At 40.9% G+C, this 16815-nt stretch overlaps 1 protein-coding gene across 3 annotated transcripts in view; it reads right to left on the bottom strand.

The window, feature by feature from the left end:
* HPSE2 (heparanase 2 (inactive)) overlaps positions 1-16815 on the bottom strand; it is a 772172-nt gene that overhangs the window by 144015 nt on the left and 611342 nt on the right. For all 3 annotated transcript variants that reach the window (XM_055252704.2, XM_055252710.2, XM_055252697.2), the window contains one exon: positions 11235-11349. In XM_055252704.2, the coding sequence (XP_055108679.1) occupies positions 11235-11349 (115 nt within the window). The remainder of the gene's footprint in view (positions 1-11234; positions 11350-16815) is intronic.

Raw genomic sequence — 16815 nt, 5'->3', positions numbered from 1 at the left:
GGGCAGGATGGTTTCCATCTCCTGAGCTTGTGATCTGCCCCCTTGGCCTCCCAAAGTGCTGGATTACATGTGTGAGCCACCATGCCTGGCCTCTGTTCTTAACAAGTTCTTCCCTCAGGAGAAACTAGTTAACCATAGCCTAACCTGTTGGGGTATTATCAGAGCCTAACTGACCTAAGTGAAAGGAAATACCCAACTCCAGTCAGCTCTAGCCTTCCATGCAGGAGAAGGGAAATACCAACTCCAGCCCACTCTAGCCACCCTGTTCCACCAAAAGGGGGAAGAAAAATACTGAAAAACACTTGTGAAGTTCACAGTCCAAAGGCACAGGCTCACAAAAAGTCTGAGACCTAATCATATGACTATACGATGCTTCCTCTCCCCCCATACCTTACCACCATATTACTAAAGGCTTATTTACAATTGTTCTTTTTGCCTGATACATCACAGCTATCCAGATAAATTACAAGGCACACTTGAAGGCAAAAAACACAGTTTGAAGAAACAGAGCAAACATTAGACATGGCAGGGATGCTGAAATTATCTGAACAGGAATTAAAAACAGCTATTATTAATATGCTAAAGGCTCTAATGGAGAAAGCAAATAGCATGCAAAAGCAGATGAGCAATGCAAGCAGAGAGATGGATATCCTAAGAAAGAACTAAAAAAAAAATGCTAGAGATCAGAAATACTATAACACAAATGAAGAATACCCTTGATAAGATTATTAGTAGACTGGACATAGCTGAGGAAATAGTCTCTGAATTTGAGGATATATCAATAGAAATCTCCCAAATTGAACAGCAAAGTGAATAAAGACTGACTAAAACAGGGCAGCATATCTGAGGACTGTGGGACAACTACAAAAGGTGTAACAAACTAGAAGGAGAAGAAAGAGAAAGGAATCGACAAAATAATTGAAACAATAATGACTGAGAATTTAGTAGTAGATGGACCCCAACAATTCTAACAATGAAAGACGGTCGTGAGTACTATAACAAGGCTACAGGAGCCTTGAAGAAAAAAGCTTTATTTCCTGAATGGTTTCAAAGGGAAGCAGTGCAGTTGTATTTTAAAAGATTTTATTAATTTAGGTTCAGCTGGGAGGTCCATCTGAAGATAGTGGTATGGAAATAACATATTGAAATGAATCAGAAAACTTCAGAGCTGAAGGGAACCTCAGATTGTCCAATTCAACCTCTACATTAGAGACAGACCGAGAGTGCCCAATGCCCTACAAGGAGTGAGTTGGTGTCAGAAAGTGGAATCAGATCCAGAACTCCTGGTCTTCCAGTTGGTGAGCCTTCTATCCCAAGGCCTTCCTTCCTTCCTGCTGTCACCTCATTGTGGTGCCCTGGGGTAAGAAGCCTTCTCAGGAACATGTATTATTCGGGTAACTAATATTACAAATGTCCGCCAATGACGTCTTGTTGCACAGTCTTTCCTAATTCTTCCCTTTAGCTCCTCCCTTCCAGCCAGTAGTAATATCTCTTACCTCAGACATCTAAAAAACCTATTGTCTACTGATCATTTGGATCCCTTCCTCCCTCTCTTATTTTCACAAATATTTATTGAGTACTTCCTATGCAAGGCACCTTATGTTAGGCTCTGGGGATAATGAGTGAACAAGACAGACTTTAACACACACATCCATCATCTATTAACTCTCTCTGCAAGGCTTTATGTCACCCAACACAGATTATAAACATGGAGAGAAGGAATCTAACATTATTTTTTATGTTCTACAGAAACTACAACAGTGCTTTGTTTTAGTGTATGTCATAAGGTTCTCGAACAAAGATATTAAAAAGAATTATCGGTGAAATTTGTAAACATACTAAAAAACGGAATAGTATAATAAACCACCAAATGTTCTGCCATTCTCGTTTTAAAGTCTGATGACAGGTGACAGAGAGTGTAAATGGGGATGGTTGGGCCAGTGACAGGGAAACTCTAGGCACTAAGTTCAGTCAGGGATCCCAGATAAATGGCCAGGCAGTGAGATACACCACTATTATTTGTATAAAGGGCAATAAACAGGAAGCAATGAAGTTTGCCAAGTGCTGGTGGCAAGGGCAGGATAGAGCATCAGGTGCAGGGAGCTTGAGCTAAACTTTGCTGAGCAGTGCTGCCTGCTTCTGTGCCTGGCTGTGGGTGGACCATACCTCAGGTTGGTCTTAGAGACACTGTGTGACCTCTGATGTGTGACTGAGTGTCTTTCCCCCACTGCAGCCTTTGCAGATACTGTTCCTGTTGAGCGATGCTCTGCTCTTCCACCAGCCTCTCTAATGGCTGCCTCTTCAGTGAAGACCTCCCTGGCCACACTTTCTAAAGAAGCCTCCCCTCCTCATTATTCAACTTAGCTTCCTACACAGCATTCTGAATTTTGTAATTAATTGTTAGTTTACTTGTTTATTTTTAGTCTCCCCTTCTAGACTATAACCTCCAGTGAGGACAGGGATCTTGTCTTTCCCCTTCACCTCCATTTCATCAGAATCTAGAAGTGTCTAGCACATACTAGATACTCAATAAATAGTTGTCAAATGAATGAATGATAGACAGTACTAAATATTTTGTTAATATCTCAAAAATTGAAGCAAGAGTTGAGTATAGAGGAGTAGAGAAAAATAAAAAGGTAGTTAATAATTTAATCAGGGCAACATAAACCTCTAATACAGTTCTCAATTCTGGCTTCACATTAGAATCACTTGGACTTTAAAAAAATATCAACACCTGGGATCCTCTACAGATCAACTTGAACAGGAATCTCTGGGGTTGGTGCCTAAGCACAGGTATTTTTAAGAAGCTCCCTAGGTGACTATAATGTTCAGCCAGGCTTGAGAACCACTGCTCTAACAAAGAAAGGCTATAAGGATTGTGACAACAAGATGAGGGTGAATTTTAGAATAGAAGGCAGGTCTTCTGCTGTCAAATTTAGGGTAAGTAAAAATGGTGTGTTCTATTGAATCCTTTCAGTGCTTAAAACCGAATCAAGGATGAAATAAGCAGAGAGTGATAATAGTTGAAAGTTAGTAAGTGAGGTATCTAATGACTGACATATTTTTTTTTAAAAAAATCTTATAGTGTAGTAATTTAAATAAGAATTAAAAAGCAGAATTAATTTTATTTGTTCTATTTTTTAATAAAGACTTTTGCTTTTATTTAAACAAGCACAAAACCATAACTGAGTTAGAAAAAAACATAATGTATTATCTTGTTTCTATCAGTGGCTTATTTTTTGGTTCCTACAGGTCACAACCAGACATCGTTGTGCTCTTAATGTTTGCAAATATAGTCTTTAAGATAAAATATTCTTAAATTTGTCATATTGTGGCATTCACAAAAGTGCCTTCCAACCTACCAAAGGGCATTTCTTTTTTTCCTCTTCCTTCTTTCCTTTCTTTTTTCTTCCTCCCTCCCTCCCTCCCTCTCTTTCTTCTCAGGTCATTTTTAGATAATCGTTTAGTGTTTTCAGTAAGCTGATGAGGTTAGGTGAGTGCATTTCTTCTCATTCCAGAGCTGACCTTGCTCCTCACTGTCTGCACGTTGCTTCAAGGATGGCAAATCATGTTCCTAAACTCAAGTGCAGGGAGACTATAATTGCTTCTTCTCCCTAATTTATTTAGGAGGCCACACAATTTGCTGTAGCTGTAATCCCTCAGTATTACAATCTGGGAACAATATAAATGGCTGATGGCAGAGGGGGATTTTCAATTGTTGCTTCTCAGTGATTCACATAATGTGCTGTCATTAGCACTTTGATGTGACATATCATGGTTTCCAGGGCTTATTGGGCCATTTATAAATACCAAATGAAGGTGTTGGGGCTCGTATTGCAGCCTGGTTACTGCCTTAATTGCCTTCACTGGGAAAGATTGCCAGCATCTTCTCCGGAGGGAAATAAAATGTAATTTTTAGTTTGTTTTTAACCATTGCAGTCAATTCCTCTCAAGTGAAGGAATCATAGTTTTCCTTTTTTGTTCTTCTTATTTTCTAGTTAAGTTGCTAGAAGATTATAAAAAGTTAAATTACTTTTACCAAAAAATCTACTTTTCATCCTTTAGTCATCATTGCTTGAATTGATTTCCAGATATCTAAATATCAAATGTATATCAACTATATATCAAATGTATATTTGGTATCAAATGTATCAAATATATATCAAATACATATCAAATATATATTTGATATCAAATGTTTATTATCTTAACACAGTTATATTCAGGTTATTAATGATGATTATTGTGACTTACAGAATTTTAACAAAGTGACTTTATAAATAATAATAGTGATTAACATTTATTGAGTATTTACTATGTGGTAAAAGATACATATGCATTGGCTCGTTTAATCTTTCCAACAACCCTCTGAGGTAGATACTATTATTGTCTCCATTTTATGAGAGGAAATTGATGTTTATTGATGCTTATAAATCCAAGGACATATAGCTAGCAAGTGGTAGAGCTGGTTTTGAAACTCAGGTCAGTCAGATTCCAAAGCCAATACTTTTAAGCAGTACATTCAAATACTTCCCTGTCTCTAACACCAGCACAGTTAGTCCCATTTCACAGAGGAATAAAGACTCATGTAACTAGAAAATTGTAGTGTGCATTTTGAGCTTGCACCTTCTGATTTTAGGTCTAGAGTGCTTTCTATTTCCCAAGAGGGCTTGCATCGGCGTGAGCTGTTACAACTGCTAGTGTTGTTGCCGACATCCTGTGCACACCGCTCAGGCTGATAAATAAGCAAGGGAGGAGAACTCCTAGTAGAAAATCAGAGGAGCGTCTAAGTGAAAGCATTAGGGGCAAAAGAACTGCCTTCCTGTCAGATAGTGCAGAGCACAGACTCTGATTTGAGCAGCCAGGGTTTAAAGACACAGAGGAGAAAAGAAGCAAGTCATGTTCCCTGGGCATGCAGCCCAGGCACTTCGGCCACTGACATGGAGCCAGCCTGAGTCTCAGTGATTGATCCTGCAGCCAAGGATGCCCTTCTCTCAGCAGCCGCAGGTTCCCACAAAGGACGGCTGCACATGGTGAAGTCTTTGTCAGGGCCCCTAATGGGAGCATTGGGTTTCACATCACAGCTACCCCTAAACAGGTACACTCTGCTTCTTTCATCTTCCTGATGGCTCCCACGGGAAAGAAAAGAAAGAGAAAGGCAGCTTCACCAAGAAACAGGTCACAGGCTGGTTTGGCTGGGTTTTGTCCCTCCCCCACCCTACCACCTCCAGGTCTGTAGCTTTGAAATTCTTTAATTTTCATACACCCTGTGTGGCCACTGGGCAGCAATGGGAAAAGTTTTCTTAATTTTTCCTAACCCATCTAACATGACTCACTGGAAAATTAATGCCTCTGTACCTTAAATATACTACTGCTTCTGTTTGGAAGCTCCTCCCCAGACCCCAAACTCTTCTTCCTATGGCTAACTGGCCCTTTTTAAAGATTCAGCTCAGGCATTGTTTCCTCCAGAAAGCCTTCCTTGATGCCCCATGCCTGCCCTCCACCCAGTCTGACTTCTGTACTCCTCTTCTAATACACTATAGGGCTTCTGTTACAGTCCCTGCTAACTTGTCTATCTCCCTATCTCTACTGTAAGCTCCCCGAGGGCAGGACAGTGTCTCTAGTGTCTAGCATAGTATCTAGCACATAGCATGAATGCAGTAAGTGTTTATGAATAAGTGAAACATGAATAATAAGTGAACATTTGCATAGCTATTTAAACAGAATCCTTTTGAAATGCTCTTTTTTCTTTGAAAAACAGGCCTTCTTTAAGATCTTAAAAGCAATAATGCTGATTGCAGCAATTTTACATACAAAAAATTCACATAAGAAAATAAAAACTGCCTGTAATCTTACCACCCAAAGAAAACCACTTTTAACATTTAGATGTAGTCCCTTCCAGCAATTTTCTACATGTATGTATATATACCAAATCAGAATCCTATCTTTATACCTAATTTTCTCAAAGATTGTAACAGTAACTTCTGGAGGTAGCGGTGGCATTTTTATCCCAATTTAAGTGATGGGAAAACTGGAATACCAAGATACACATCTAATTAATGGCAGAGCTAGAACTAGAACTCATGAATCTTACCACAGTTCCAGGCTCCTGCTGTTTCCTATTTCCTATGATGCCTTCTAATTAGGTGGTGTTCTTCTTCTTCTTTTTTTTTTTTTTTTTGAGACAGAGTCTCACTCTGTCGCCCAGGCTGGAGTGCAGTGGTACGATCTCGGCTCACTGCAACCTCCACCTTCAACGTTCAAGTGATTCTCCTGCCTCAGCCTCCCGAGCAGCTGGGACTACAGGCGCCCACCACCATGCCTGGCTAGTTTTTTGTATTTTTACTAGAGACAGGGTTTCACCATGTTAGCCAGGATGGTCTCAATCTCCTGACCTCATGATCCGCCCGCCTTGGCCTCCCAAAGTGCTGGGATTACAGGCGTGAGCCACTGTGCCTGGCCTCAGGTGGTGTTCTTGTATCAATCCAGCATCAATGGAACATGGGTTTATAACTGGGTGTCCTTGCTCTACACAGGGAGAGATTTAAGCCCTGTGTCCACACCATGGCTCGGCAGTGCATACTGGGCATTGTCTCTAACACTTTGGAGGGAAACAAGGATGGAGCATCTAGGATTTTGTCCTAGGATCTTGTCATAGGCTCATCAACTGTGCTAGGCAGGCACCAGTAAGAGTTAGAGTTTCCTTCTGATGGTCAAATGATATCTGAACAGCGATGGCTTGGCTCAGAGCACGTTGCTATGGGAACTGCAACCACAGGTTCAATCTCACCATAGACTAGTGAGTTCTACTCCAATCCATGACCAATGACTATATTCCAGAACAATGTGCACAGCAGGCACTCAAAAAGTGTGCACTGGGCTGAATTGAATGTATATTATTCATCAGGGAAAGCAGGCAAAAAAGCACGCTGGCAGTAAATTTCCATGCCACTGTGCCCACTGTGGAAAAGGCAATCCAATGTGATCTAGCTTTTTATTTTATTCCAAAGAGAGGACTAAACTGTAGTCCCACAAACATACATCAGATTATTAGTTCCATAGATGAATTTATGTGCATGTCCCTAGAATGCCAAGCACGAAGCCAGACACAACTGAGGTGTCCATGCTTTTTGAATTGAATTGTGTGAAGACAGCCTAGTGTGGGAGTTAAGAAGATGTCGACTAGTAATTCACCATTCCTTTCCCTGAAAGCTTTGTAAATCAAGCTCTTAAAAAAAGCAGCAAGCTAAATTCCAAAACCCTCTCTGAGGAGAAATGCCCATGACTGGTGGGGTCTGGACTATGTCCACCAAATGTGCAGATCTCTTCTGCACAAACATCGCCTACTCCCAAGGGAGCCTGTGACTGACTGACCGGCTGTGGAGACTCACACGTCCCCTCTTTCCCAGTGTTGGGGGGGCCAGGGGAAGGGAGTGGGAGTCGAGTGATGAAGCACGGCTGAACTAAATATTCTCCTCCCAGGAGAAGGAAAATGTCACAGCAGGAGGTGGGTGGCACTTTTCTGGAGGAATAACCATGAAGAACATGGGGTATATTTGAAAATGATCTTTTCTAAGGACAAATTTCTCTTCTAAAGAGCTATCCTCATATTCCCTCTTACCTTAGATTGGGGCTATTGAAATCATCCTGCCAGAGCTAGGCTAGAATGCCACAAACTGGGATTAAAGTTGACTGGGCAGGGGGAGGGGTAAAATGGGATATGGGTTGAAGAGCCATAAGGCCAGGAAGCTCACCTTTTCTGAATTCATTCAAGAGTACTGGTTTTGGGAGGCAAAATGCAACTCAGTAATCCCCTAAGCACTTAACAAACTCTCTTGAAGATTTAATCACAATGTAAAATCCACAAGTTTTTATTGGCAGTGTTCAGTTATCAATTGCACAACTCTCTGAAGTGGCAACCAGTACGATTCCCAGGTCTGTCTCCATTACACATTCCAGGGGCCTGCTGGCAGTGTGTGTCAGATTGGTGTTCTGGTCTAGCCTTGTAAATTCCTTCCAGGGGAGACTTAGGACACACTCTCCCAGCTGCCAAGTTCTCTATTTATAAGGTGCAGAATTTATTAGTGCAAAGAAAGATAAAAAGAAAGCCTACTACCTTTTTAAGTGCTTTTACATACAGTTTCTTTATTACAGCTTGGTGTTTCCAGAAATACAGCTGCCCAGATCATTTGAGTCTTTGTGCTGAATCAGTGGAACTTGTTTTCTCTTCCTATGAACTTCTATGAGCTCTGCTCCACCATGTATCAACTGAGGTCTTTTGTGGCATGCTTTTAAAGAAAGTCACTGGCAGCAACTCTCATTTGAGAAGGACAAAGCCATGAGGACTGACATCCTTAATTTACACATGGCCATGCAAAGGTCCAAAGAGGGTTGATATGGAATCCAAGTTTGTCCAACTCTGGAAATGAAGCCTGTCTAGTCACCCAAAGACCATCTTTTTCCAGCCTGTTTTCTTCTCTCCAATTTCCCAACATGCCTGTTTTCATTTCCAGACTCAATTCTAAGGCAATGTTGGCCTCAGACACAGCAAAGACATCTAAGAGGCTACCATAAGAAATAGTGTGGTCCAGTAAAAAGAAAACACAATTGAGAACTGGAAAACTCTGAGTTCCAGCTTTCTTACTATTCGTCTGACCTTGGATAAGTCACTCAGTAATGTCACAGAACCTTAGTTTCTCTTTAGCAAAATAAGTATAAATGGTCATATTCATCTCACCAGGTTCTTTTCAGAGCAATTATGACAAATTGCAATTCTCTGATTTATGTTTATTTATTTTCCATTTCTCAGTACAGTTCACTACATTGTAAACTCCAAGAGTTCAGCAACCTTGTCTTTTTAGTTCCCCACAGTGGCCCATTGCCAGGAACAGCAATCAGCACATAGTATATGATCAAGAAGAGTGAATGAAATTTGAATGAGTGCTAAAAGAAATAAAGGAAAAAAGGAAAGAAAGGAAAAAGAAGGACAGAGGGAAGTGTTCAGAGCATTGTAGATGCCATTTATGAAAGTGATCTGTACATTGTTAAGTATTATCTGCATCTTTTATAACTAACATTTGATGCGTTAATTATGCCAGGGTAATCTGTTTAAAATGTAAGTTAGATTATGTTACTTCCTTAATTAGGCCTTCCAAAGGCTTTTCATACTATTTACAAGTCAACTCCTTTCAGCTTACAAAGCCCTAGGTGATATGACTCCTGCCTACCTCATTTCCAACTTCTCCCCCTTCCTCATCATGCCCTGGTCACCCTAGTGTTCTTGTGTTTCCTCAAACGTGCCAAGTTTGTTCCTGCCTCAGAGCTTTTGTGTTAGTTTCTTCCCTAGCCTGGAAAGTTCTTTTGTGAATCTGCATAGCTGGTTCTTCTCAGAGAATAACCTTCCCAGAGAAGCCTTTCCTGCACATGTACCCTAAAGGGCCCAAGCAGTGCTCTCTTATTTGTTGATTCACTTATCTATTACTAGTCCTCTCCAGTGCCTGATGTTCAATAAATATTTATTTCTGTGTGCCATTTTATTTGTTTAGTGATTACATTTCATAGATACTTTTAAAATTATTTTATTTCTGCAAAAACAAAACAAAACAATCCTCTATGGTTCCATACTGAAAACTCTCTTTCTACCCCTTTCCACCCCAGTCTCCCACACATGTATCTTGGGAGAGGTACTCTAGTCCAGCAAATGTAAGCAACTATGCTAGTTAGTTTTAATCTTTGTGATTTCACTGGATTTTTGGAGTCATGTACACCAAGTGATACAATAATTACTTGGTTGTAATTGAGACGTGGAACTGGTGCTGTGGGTACTGAGCTGTTCTCTGCTCCGGGCTTGGAAGCTTCCTGACTCAGGGCTTGGGGAATGGAAGGAGTGGTAGAAATAGGCAGAGAGAGGCAAGTGGTAGGAATGCTCACTGGTTCCAGTTTGGGTTTGTTTATTGTGGGCCCCAGGGCAACAAGTAGTTCTGTAGAAAAAGCACCGAACCAGGGCACAGAAACAGGTTCTAGGGCTAGCCCTACATGTCCCACCTCCTTGCCCCTCCCCTAGCTAGCAGTCCCTCAGTTAAATGAGGTGGAATTGGATCATCTCAAAGAGGGATTCCAGCTCTGAAATTCTATGACTTGATGAGAGCAGTCTGATCTTTTGTTATGACCATGACTTCTGTGATAAAGGATAACCCGTGTAATATTTCTGATAAGCATAGCTTTTCTGGTCCGTGGAATTTCTCTGATTGGCCAATAAGGTGACTAGACAAACCCATATTTCTGCTTTTGCCATTCTAGTTTGTTCTTCTCTTTCCTTTTCTTTCCTAGAGAAGTTGACGCTTTTGGTAAATCTCCTCATTGTCACACAGGGCTCATCATCTAACTGTAATTGCACTTCAGCCACTCCTCAAGAGATGGGTTCCTAGTGTGTCTGATCTTGGATAACACTCCCCCATCTGCTTTCAACATGTTGCATTTGATGTTAACTAATGTCTCCTATTAGCATTAAAATAAAACAATCTGGAAAAATTCACTCTCAAGCAGAGTTCAAACAGGCCACAAGTAGATGGGGAATCTCAACTGCACAAGGAATTTTTTTTTTTTTTTTTTTTTTGAGACGGAGTCTCCCTCCGTCGCCCCAGCTGGAGTGCAGTGGCGCCATCTTGGCTCACTGCAAGCTCTGCCTCCCGGGTTCACGCCATTCTCCTCCTTCAGCCTCCCGAGTAGCTGGGACCACAGGTGCCCGCCATCATACCCGGCTAATTTTTTGTATTTTTAGTGGAGATGGGGTTTCACCATGTTAGCCAGGATGGTCTCGATCTCCTGACCTCGTGATCTGCCCGCCTCGGCCTCCCAAAGTGCTGGGATTACAGGCGTGAGCCACCATGCCCGGCCTGGATTGTTAAAACAATAGTAATAAATATACAAATATATATAAATGAATATATGTATATTGCACACTGCACATACGTATGTATGTGTATATATAAAAGTGAGTGAATGAACAGATGTGTGTGTGTGTGTGTGTGTGTGTGTGTGTGTGTGTGTGTGTGTGTTGAAGCCAAAAGTCTGTGAAATGGATCAAGGAAACAAAGACAAGAATGTTTCTGTTCAATGAATGAAATTAACTGGTAACAGCAAGAGGAAAAATATTCTCCTAGTATGGAACAAGGCATGATCAAAAGAACTGAATGATATGGAAAAGGAGTTGGGAATCTTTATCCCACACTTACTGGTAATGGGTTAAAATTCTGGTCCACGAGGTGATTGTATCCATGGTCAAAAAATGAGTGTCGTATCACAACATCAATGCCCTGATTGGCCAGCATTCCTAAAGTGTTCAACCATCTAAAAGGCAGAGAAAAAGAGCTACATCAATACATTTTTTAAATGGCATATAACAAGCTCTATAGAGATTGGCTGCTATATACACATATACACCAATCTCCAGTCACCAAATTTACCTAGTACTTTAAAGAGGGTTATTTTAAGCATTAAGTTCACAGCTGTGATATATTTTAGAGATTATCAAATCCAACGTCTTCATTTGATAGAAAAAGAAACAGAGGTCTAGGGGAGTAAAATGAACTGCCCTTGATCATTCAATAGTTTATTGTTAATGACTTAACTTTTTATTCTTGAAATACTAACAAATGAACACCCTGGCCATTTGTAAGCCTAATATCCCTCCTGGCCAGAGGACACACAATTACAGAAGAGCACACATTGTGCATTCCATCCCTCAAACTCCCCTGCTTATACCCTGTCCCTGAACATGTACCTTTAACAGAACTCTAACTCATATACTCCTATGACCTATGCAAATATAGTCTAGTCATTAGCAACCCTCATATATCACTGTCAGTAGTCAATGCAATAATAATTTTCCTTGGCACTATAAGTAACTATTCAGGGATTCAAGTATGTTACCATCACACATATTTTGCAGTGGAGGACCTGCACTGTTCACATATTTACCATCTATCCCACTATGCCAAACACCCATTTTCCAGGGCATGCCATCCTTCAAAAATACTGCCCTCTTGGTTCTTCCAACACTGCTGACTCTGCCTTCATTATTACACATTTAGCTCATTCATCCATTCATGCATTCATTTGGGGTTCTATTTCTCTTCCTACTTCTGAAACTTAGGGAAACTTCTACTTGTAATAATACATAGAATAAATGTGGCTTACAGATTCAGTCTTCTCTATATGAAAGATAAGGCATTTCACAACTTGTCCTAAACATATGTGTGTCCAGCTTTATCTGTCACCTCTTCCTCATCTTCTCTCACCCTAGACCCCATTTCCCACAGGCTCCAAGATACATGCAACTACTCTTGGCTACCCAAATACACATTGCTTTCTCACACTTACCCAAGTCCTTATACATGTTTTAACTTCTGCTTAGAATTCCCTTCCACTCTTCTTTGAACCTACCCCTTTTCATCTGGCAAATTTCTTCTCATATATTAATCTCCAAAGCAAGTGTCATTTTATTCTAAACTCTGCTGCCCCAGCCAACAGTGGTACCTTCCTCTGTACTTCCGCAGATCTCTTATTCATACCCTCAGAAAGTCCACAGAAACAATCACTTAACTTATTTCTCTACCTTTCCTCTGTCAGTTCTGAGTTCATCAAGCATAGACACAATGTCTGAACTTGTACCCCAAACACCCATCACCATTCCTGGCACACTGTAGGTACTCAATACTCTGTTGACTTGAAATCTGTCTGGATAAAATTAGATTCTCGGAACTTTGAGAATCACCCTGCAGCACACTGGGGAAAATTATGCATAGTTATGATTTCCCAAATCTGAAACCATATGGAGCTCCAAACCCGTGACTTGAAGAATTACGTTTTTTCCTTGCTGGAATAAAGAGCATTGCTAATTTTTATATTGTGAATAAATATTATTCCTATATTCAAATGTTTTTTACATTTACAATTATATTTTATTCTCAAAAAAACTAACAAATATTTACTGACAATTAGAGTTATAAAAATAAAACAAAACAAAAAGCAAAGCAAAACACAAAAGTTTTAAATCAAAAGGGAAATCTGACTGTAATATAGTAGAATCATTTTTGTTGTTGTTCTTCAAATTGGAACATTGTGACCCAGGGAATTGAAATTACTTTTGGAACACAACACGGCTAAGCAAGCTACTTGCCTTCATAATTTTTATTAATTTGGTAATCCTATAAAATCAAGATAACAGGTTTAGCTTTTCCTTTAGCCACTGAGACATACTATGAAATACCTTGTCAAAGGCTGTCCTGTGGTAGAACTATATAACATGAATTGTGGGCTAACGCCTCCTAAATAGTGTTCTTTCTATATTGAAATGGCACAAATACAGTAGGGTCTATATCTAACAAGTATATTAAAAGCAAATTGTCTTATTCAACTTTCCATCCCTATGCTTGTCAAATGAAGGAAGAAACAAAACAATGAAGAAACGCATAATCACCTGTGAGTCCCTCCATCTAGCAGCATCTTCATGTCAATACAGGGCTCTGTCTTGGTGTTTTTATATGTGAAAAGATCCCGTTTGTTTACTCATTCATTATTTATTCAATAACATTAGTCAATGCTAAATGCTAGGCATTGTTTTCAGAATTGAGAAGATATTAAAAAATGCTTGTGTGACCATGTAAATGCCTGTGTATACACATTTAAAAGAATCATATCAAATTTCTACTTTTGACCTCTACAGAGCTTAGCTTAGTGACCTGCATAGAGTATATACTCAACAAATAAACATCAATTCATAAACCTGATGTTTTTACTAGTGTATAGAAAGATATTTAAGAAATTAAGAATATGCATCCTCCCTGCAAACCTACATCCCTATATGCACATGCAGGATCTGGAGCATTCAAAAATGGCTAGAACCAGAACTACTGCTTTCCCATGGCTTTAGGAATAGAATGGTTAATATGAAAGTTATCTTCATCTTCCTCCTATAATAACAAGACCCCTCAGAGAGGGAAAGCAATGGTCTTCCCAGGCTCCTTTCTATGCTTAGCTAGAGACAGTTGATAAAATGACTGGTATATCTAACCAAAGATGCTACCCTGCCATTATTTTCCACTCCACTAAAGGTGAATATCTACTATGTACCAGACACTATTAGGTGCTTGAGACACAGAAGCATGCCAAGAGTATTTGTGGTTCACCAAAGAATCTCAAAGCCCTAGCTGGGAAACCCTACTTTTGAACACTCGGTAGCAGAGAATCCCGATTTATGCATCCATGCACGTATATGTCCTGGTGAACTCGGAGTTATGTGATATATTAACATTTCAAAATGGCTGGAAAAATGCCTTCTTTTCAATTTCTTGCTAGCCTCCTAGAGCTTCCTAGAATGCTTTACTGCTCCCCTACTCCCCCACCCCTGACAGGAAGCAATTTATGCCCCTTGGAGAACTGGACTCAAAGGGCACATTGCTGGGTGCTGTCAGTGGAGTTGAGACCAAATGGGTGACAAAGAGGTAAGAGTGATCAGGAGCAGAATAAACCAGTTTTCATCAGATCTGTGTCAACTAAGCATTGGATATCTGAGTTACAACCGGAATATAAACAACTATGTTGATCCATGTTCTGCAAAGTGACTGCAGGGATCTCTGGCTATTTGGCTGATGCTCATGAAAACGCAGTTCTCTTTTCCAACTTCCTCCATGAAGGTCTGCAGTATTTCTCATTTCATATCATTCCCTAAAGGGAAGAATGCTCACAAAACCACTCAGTACAACTGGGCTGCTTGCTGGGCCCTGCAGCAGCGTCCTATAGTGAGTGCTGAGCAAATGCCATTCCTCTGCTGATTGCAAGGGGGTCCCTGCAGCATTGATGCCCTGGCTTCTCACTCACTCAACAGGTCTCATATCAAGCCAGTGGAGAGTGGGAGTGTACTTTTGTGGGGTTTTTTGTGGGGGACATGGGGGAGGGACAGAGTCTTGCTCTGTTGCCCAGGCTGGAATGCAGTCTCAGCTCACTGCAACCTCTGCTACCCAGATTCAAGCAATTCTCCTGCCTCAGCCTCCCAAGTAGCTGGGACTACAGGCGCATGCCACCACACCCGGCTAAGTTTTGTATGTTTAGTAAAGATGGGGTTTCACCATGTTGGCCAGGCTGGTCTCAAACTCCTGACCTCTGATCTGTCCACTTTGGCCTCCCAAAGTGCTGGGATTACGGGCGTGAGCCACGGTGCCTGGCTGGGAGTGTACTTTTGAAAGAAGATTCTTAATGACACTATATCAAAGGTGACTCACTCCACTTCATGTATTTGAACCATGCTTGCTGACAATGTCTGTGCTACACAATGTTATATGCTGAGGACACAGAAATGGAAGACCCAAGGTATCACTATGAATTACACTGACTCATTTTCTTCATCTGTGTTTGCCAGAACTCCATCTGTAAATGCAATCCACTTGACTGGCCTGATTTGTCCTTCATTAATGTATTAAAGAAGCTGCCTCTATACAGGGGAACGGAAGCTGCATAATTAAGAACAGCTGTTAGTAGCAAAACACATAGCTGAGGGCAAAGCTATGGTTCTTAGGAAGACATTGCTCAGTCAAAAATCCAAGGCCACAGGACTGTACTGGAGCAGGAACAAGTCACTTACTTAGTGATCCTGAGGGGTCTGTCCCTGCCACATGACACTGGCAGGCTAATGAGAGGCCCTTATGCTTCTGGCTTAAGTCATTCTCCAGACGACTGTAGTAGCCTTCAAATTCATTTTCCCATTCCTTCCCAACTCTTGTGAATACCATTGACAAAGTCAATGTTTTATTTATTTATTTATTTTTTATTTTTATTTTTTTGAGACGGAGTCTCGCTTTTTCACCCAGGCTGGAGTGCAGTGGCTCAATCTCGACTCACTGCAAGCTCTGCCTCCTGGGTTCACGCCATTCTCCTGCCTCAGCCTCTCCGAGTAGCTGGGACTACAGGCACCCGCCACCACGCCCGGCTAATTTTTTGTATTTTTAGTAGAGACGGGGTTTCACCGTGGTCTCGATCTCCTGACCTCGTGATCCGCCCGCCTCGGCCTCTCAAAGTGCTGGGATTACAAGCGTGAGCCACCGCGCCCGGCCAAAGTCAATGTTTTAAAACACAAGTCAGATTCTCCAGATTTTCTCTCTCTCTCTCTTTCTCCTTCACAATCTTCAGTGGCTTGCTGTGAATATAGAACAAGGCCTCACTTCCTCTACCGAGTTTTTAAGACCTTCTGTAATTTGGTGGTAAGCCCTTTCCTGAGTCTCAGTCCTCATTGCATCCTCGCAGATGACAAGGCTTTAGTCACATTAGTCATTCTCTGCTCCTCTGTGCCTTTGCTCATAATGTTTCCTGGGCCTAGAAGGCTCTCCTCTGCCATCACCATGACTCCCACCTATAGAAATTAGAGTAATAAATTTGCTTCACTCAAATGCCACTTCCTCCGTGAAGTCCTTCCTGATACTCCCAGTCACAGAAATTCTTTATTCCTTTGCATGTCTGTCATTTTTCTTTTGTAGACAGACCATGTGAGGCAGAAAGGCAGGTGGTCTACTGCAGTGGTAAAGAAGCTGTACTCCAGAGCAAACTGCCTGGGTTTGAGTCCAAGCTGTGCCACTAACTAAATGAGTGATCTTGGATAAGTTACTTCACCTCTTTCAGTTTTCTCATCTGTAAATGGGATAATAATAGCATCTATTTCACTAAATTGTTATAAACGCAGTAGCATCGATTTCATTGGTTGTTAAATTATGAAATATAAATAAAGCACTTCAGACAGCAGTAAGCACTGTATCATTAAAAGTA

Source organism: Symphalangus syndactylus, chromosome 2 (assembly GCF_028878055.3).
Source record: "Symphalangus syndactylus isolate Jambi chromosome 2, NHGRI_mSymSyn1-v2.1_pri, whole genome shotgun sequence".
In the NCBI taxonomy this organism is placed as follows: domain Eukaryota; kingdom Metazoa; phylum Chordata; class Mammalia; order Primates; family Hylobatidae; genus Symphalangus; species Symphalangus syndactylus.
The sequence above is the reverse complement of the archived record's forward strand: the minus strand, read 5'-3'. Positions and strand labels throughout refer to the sequence as shown.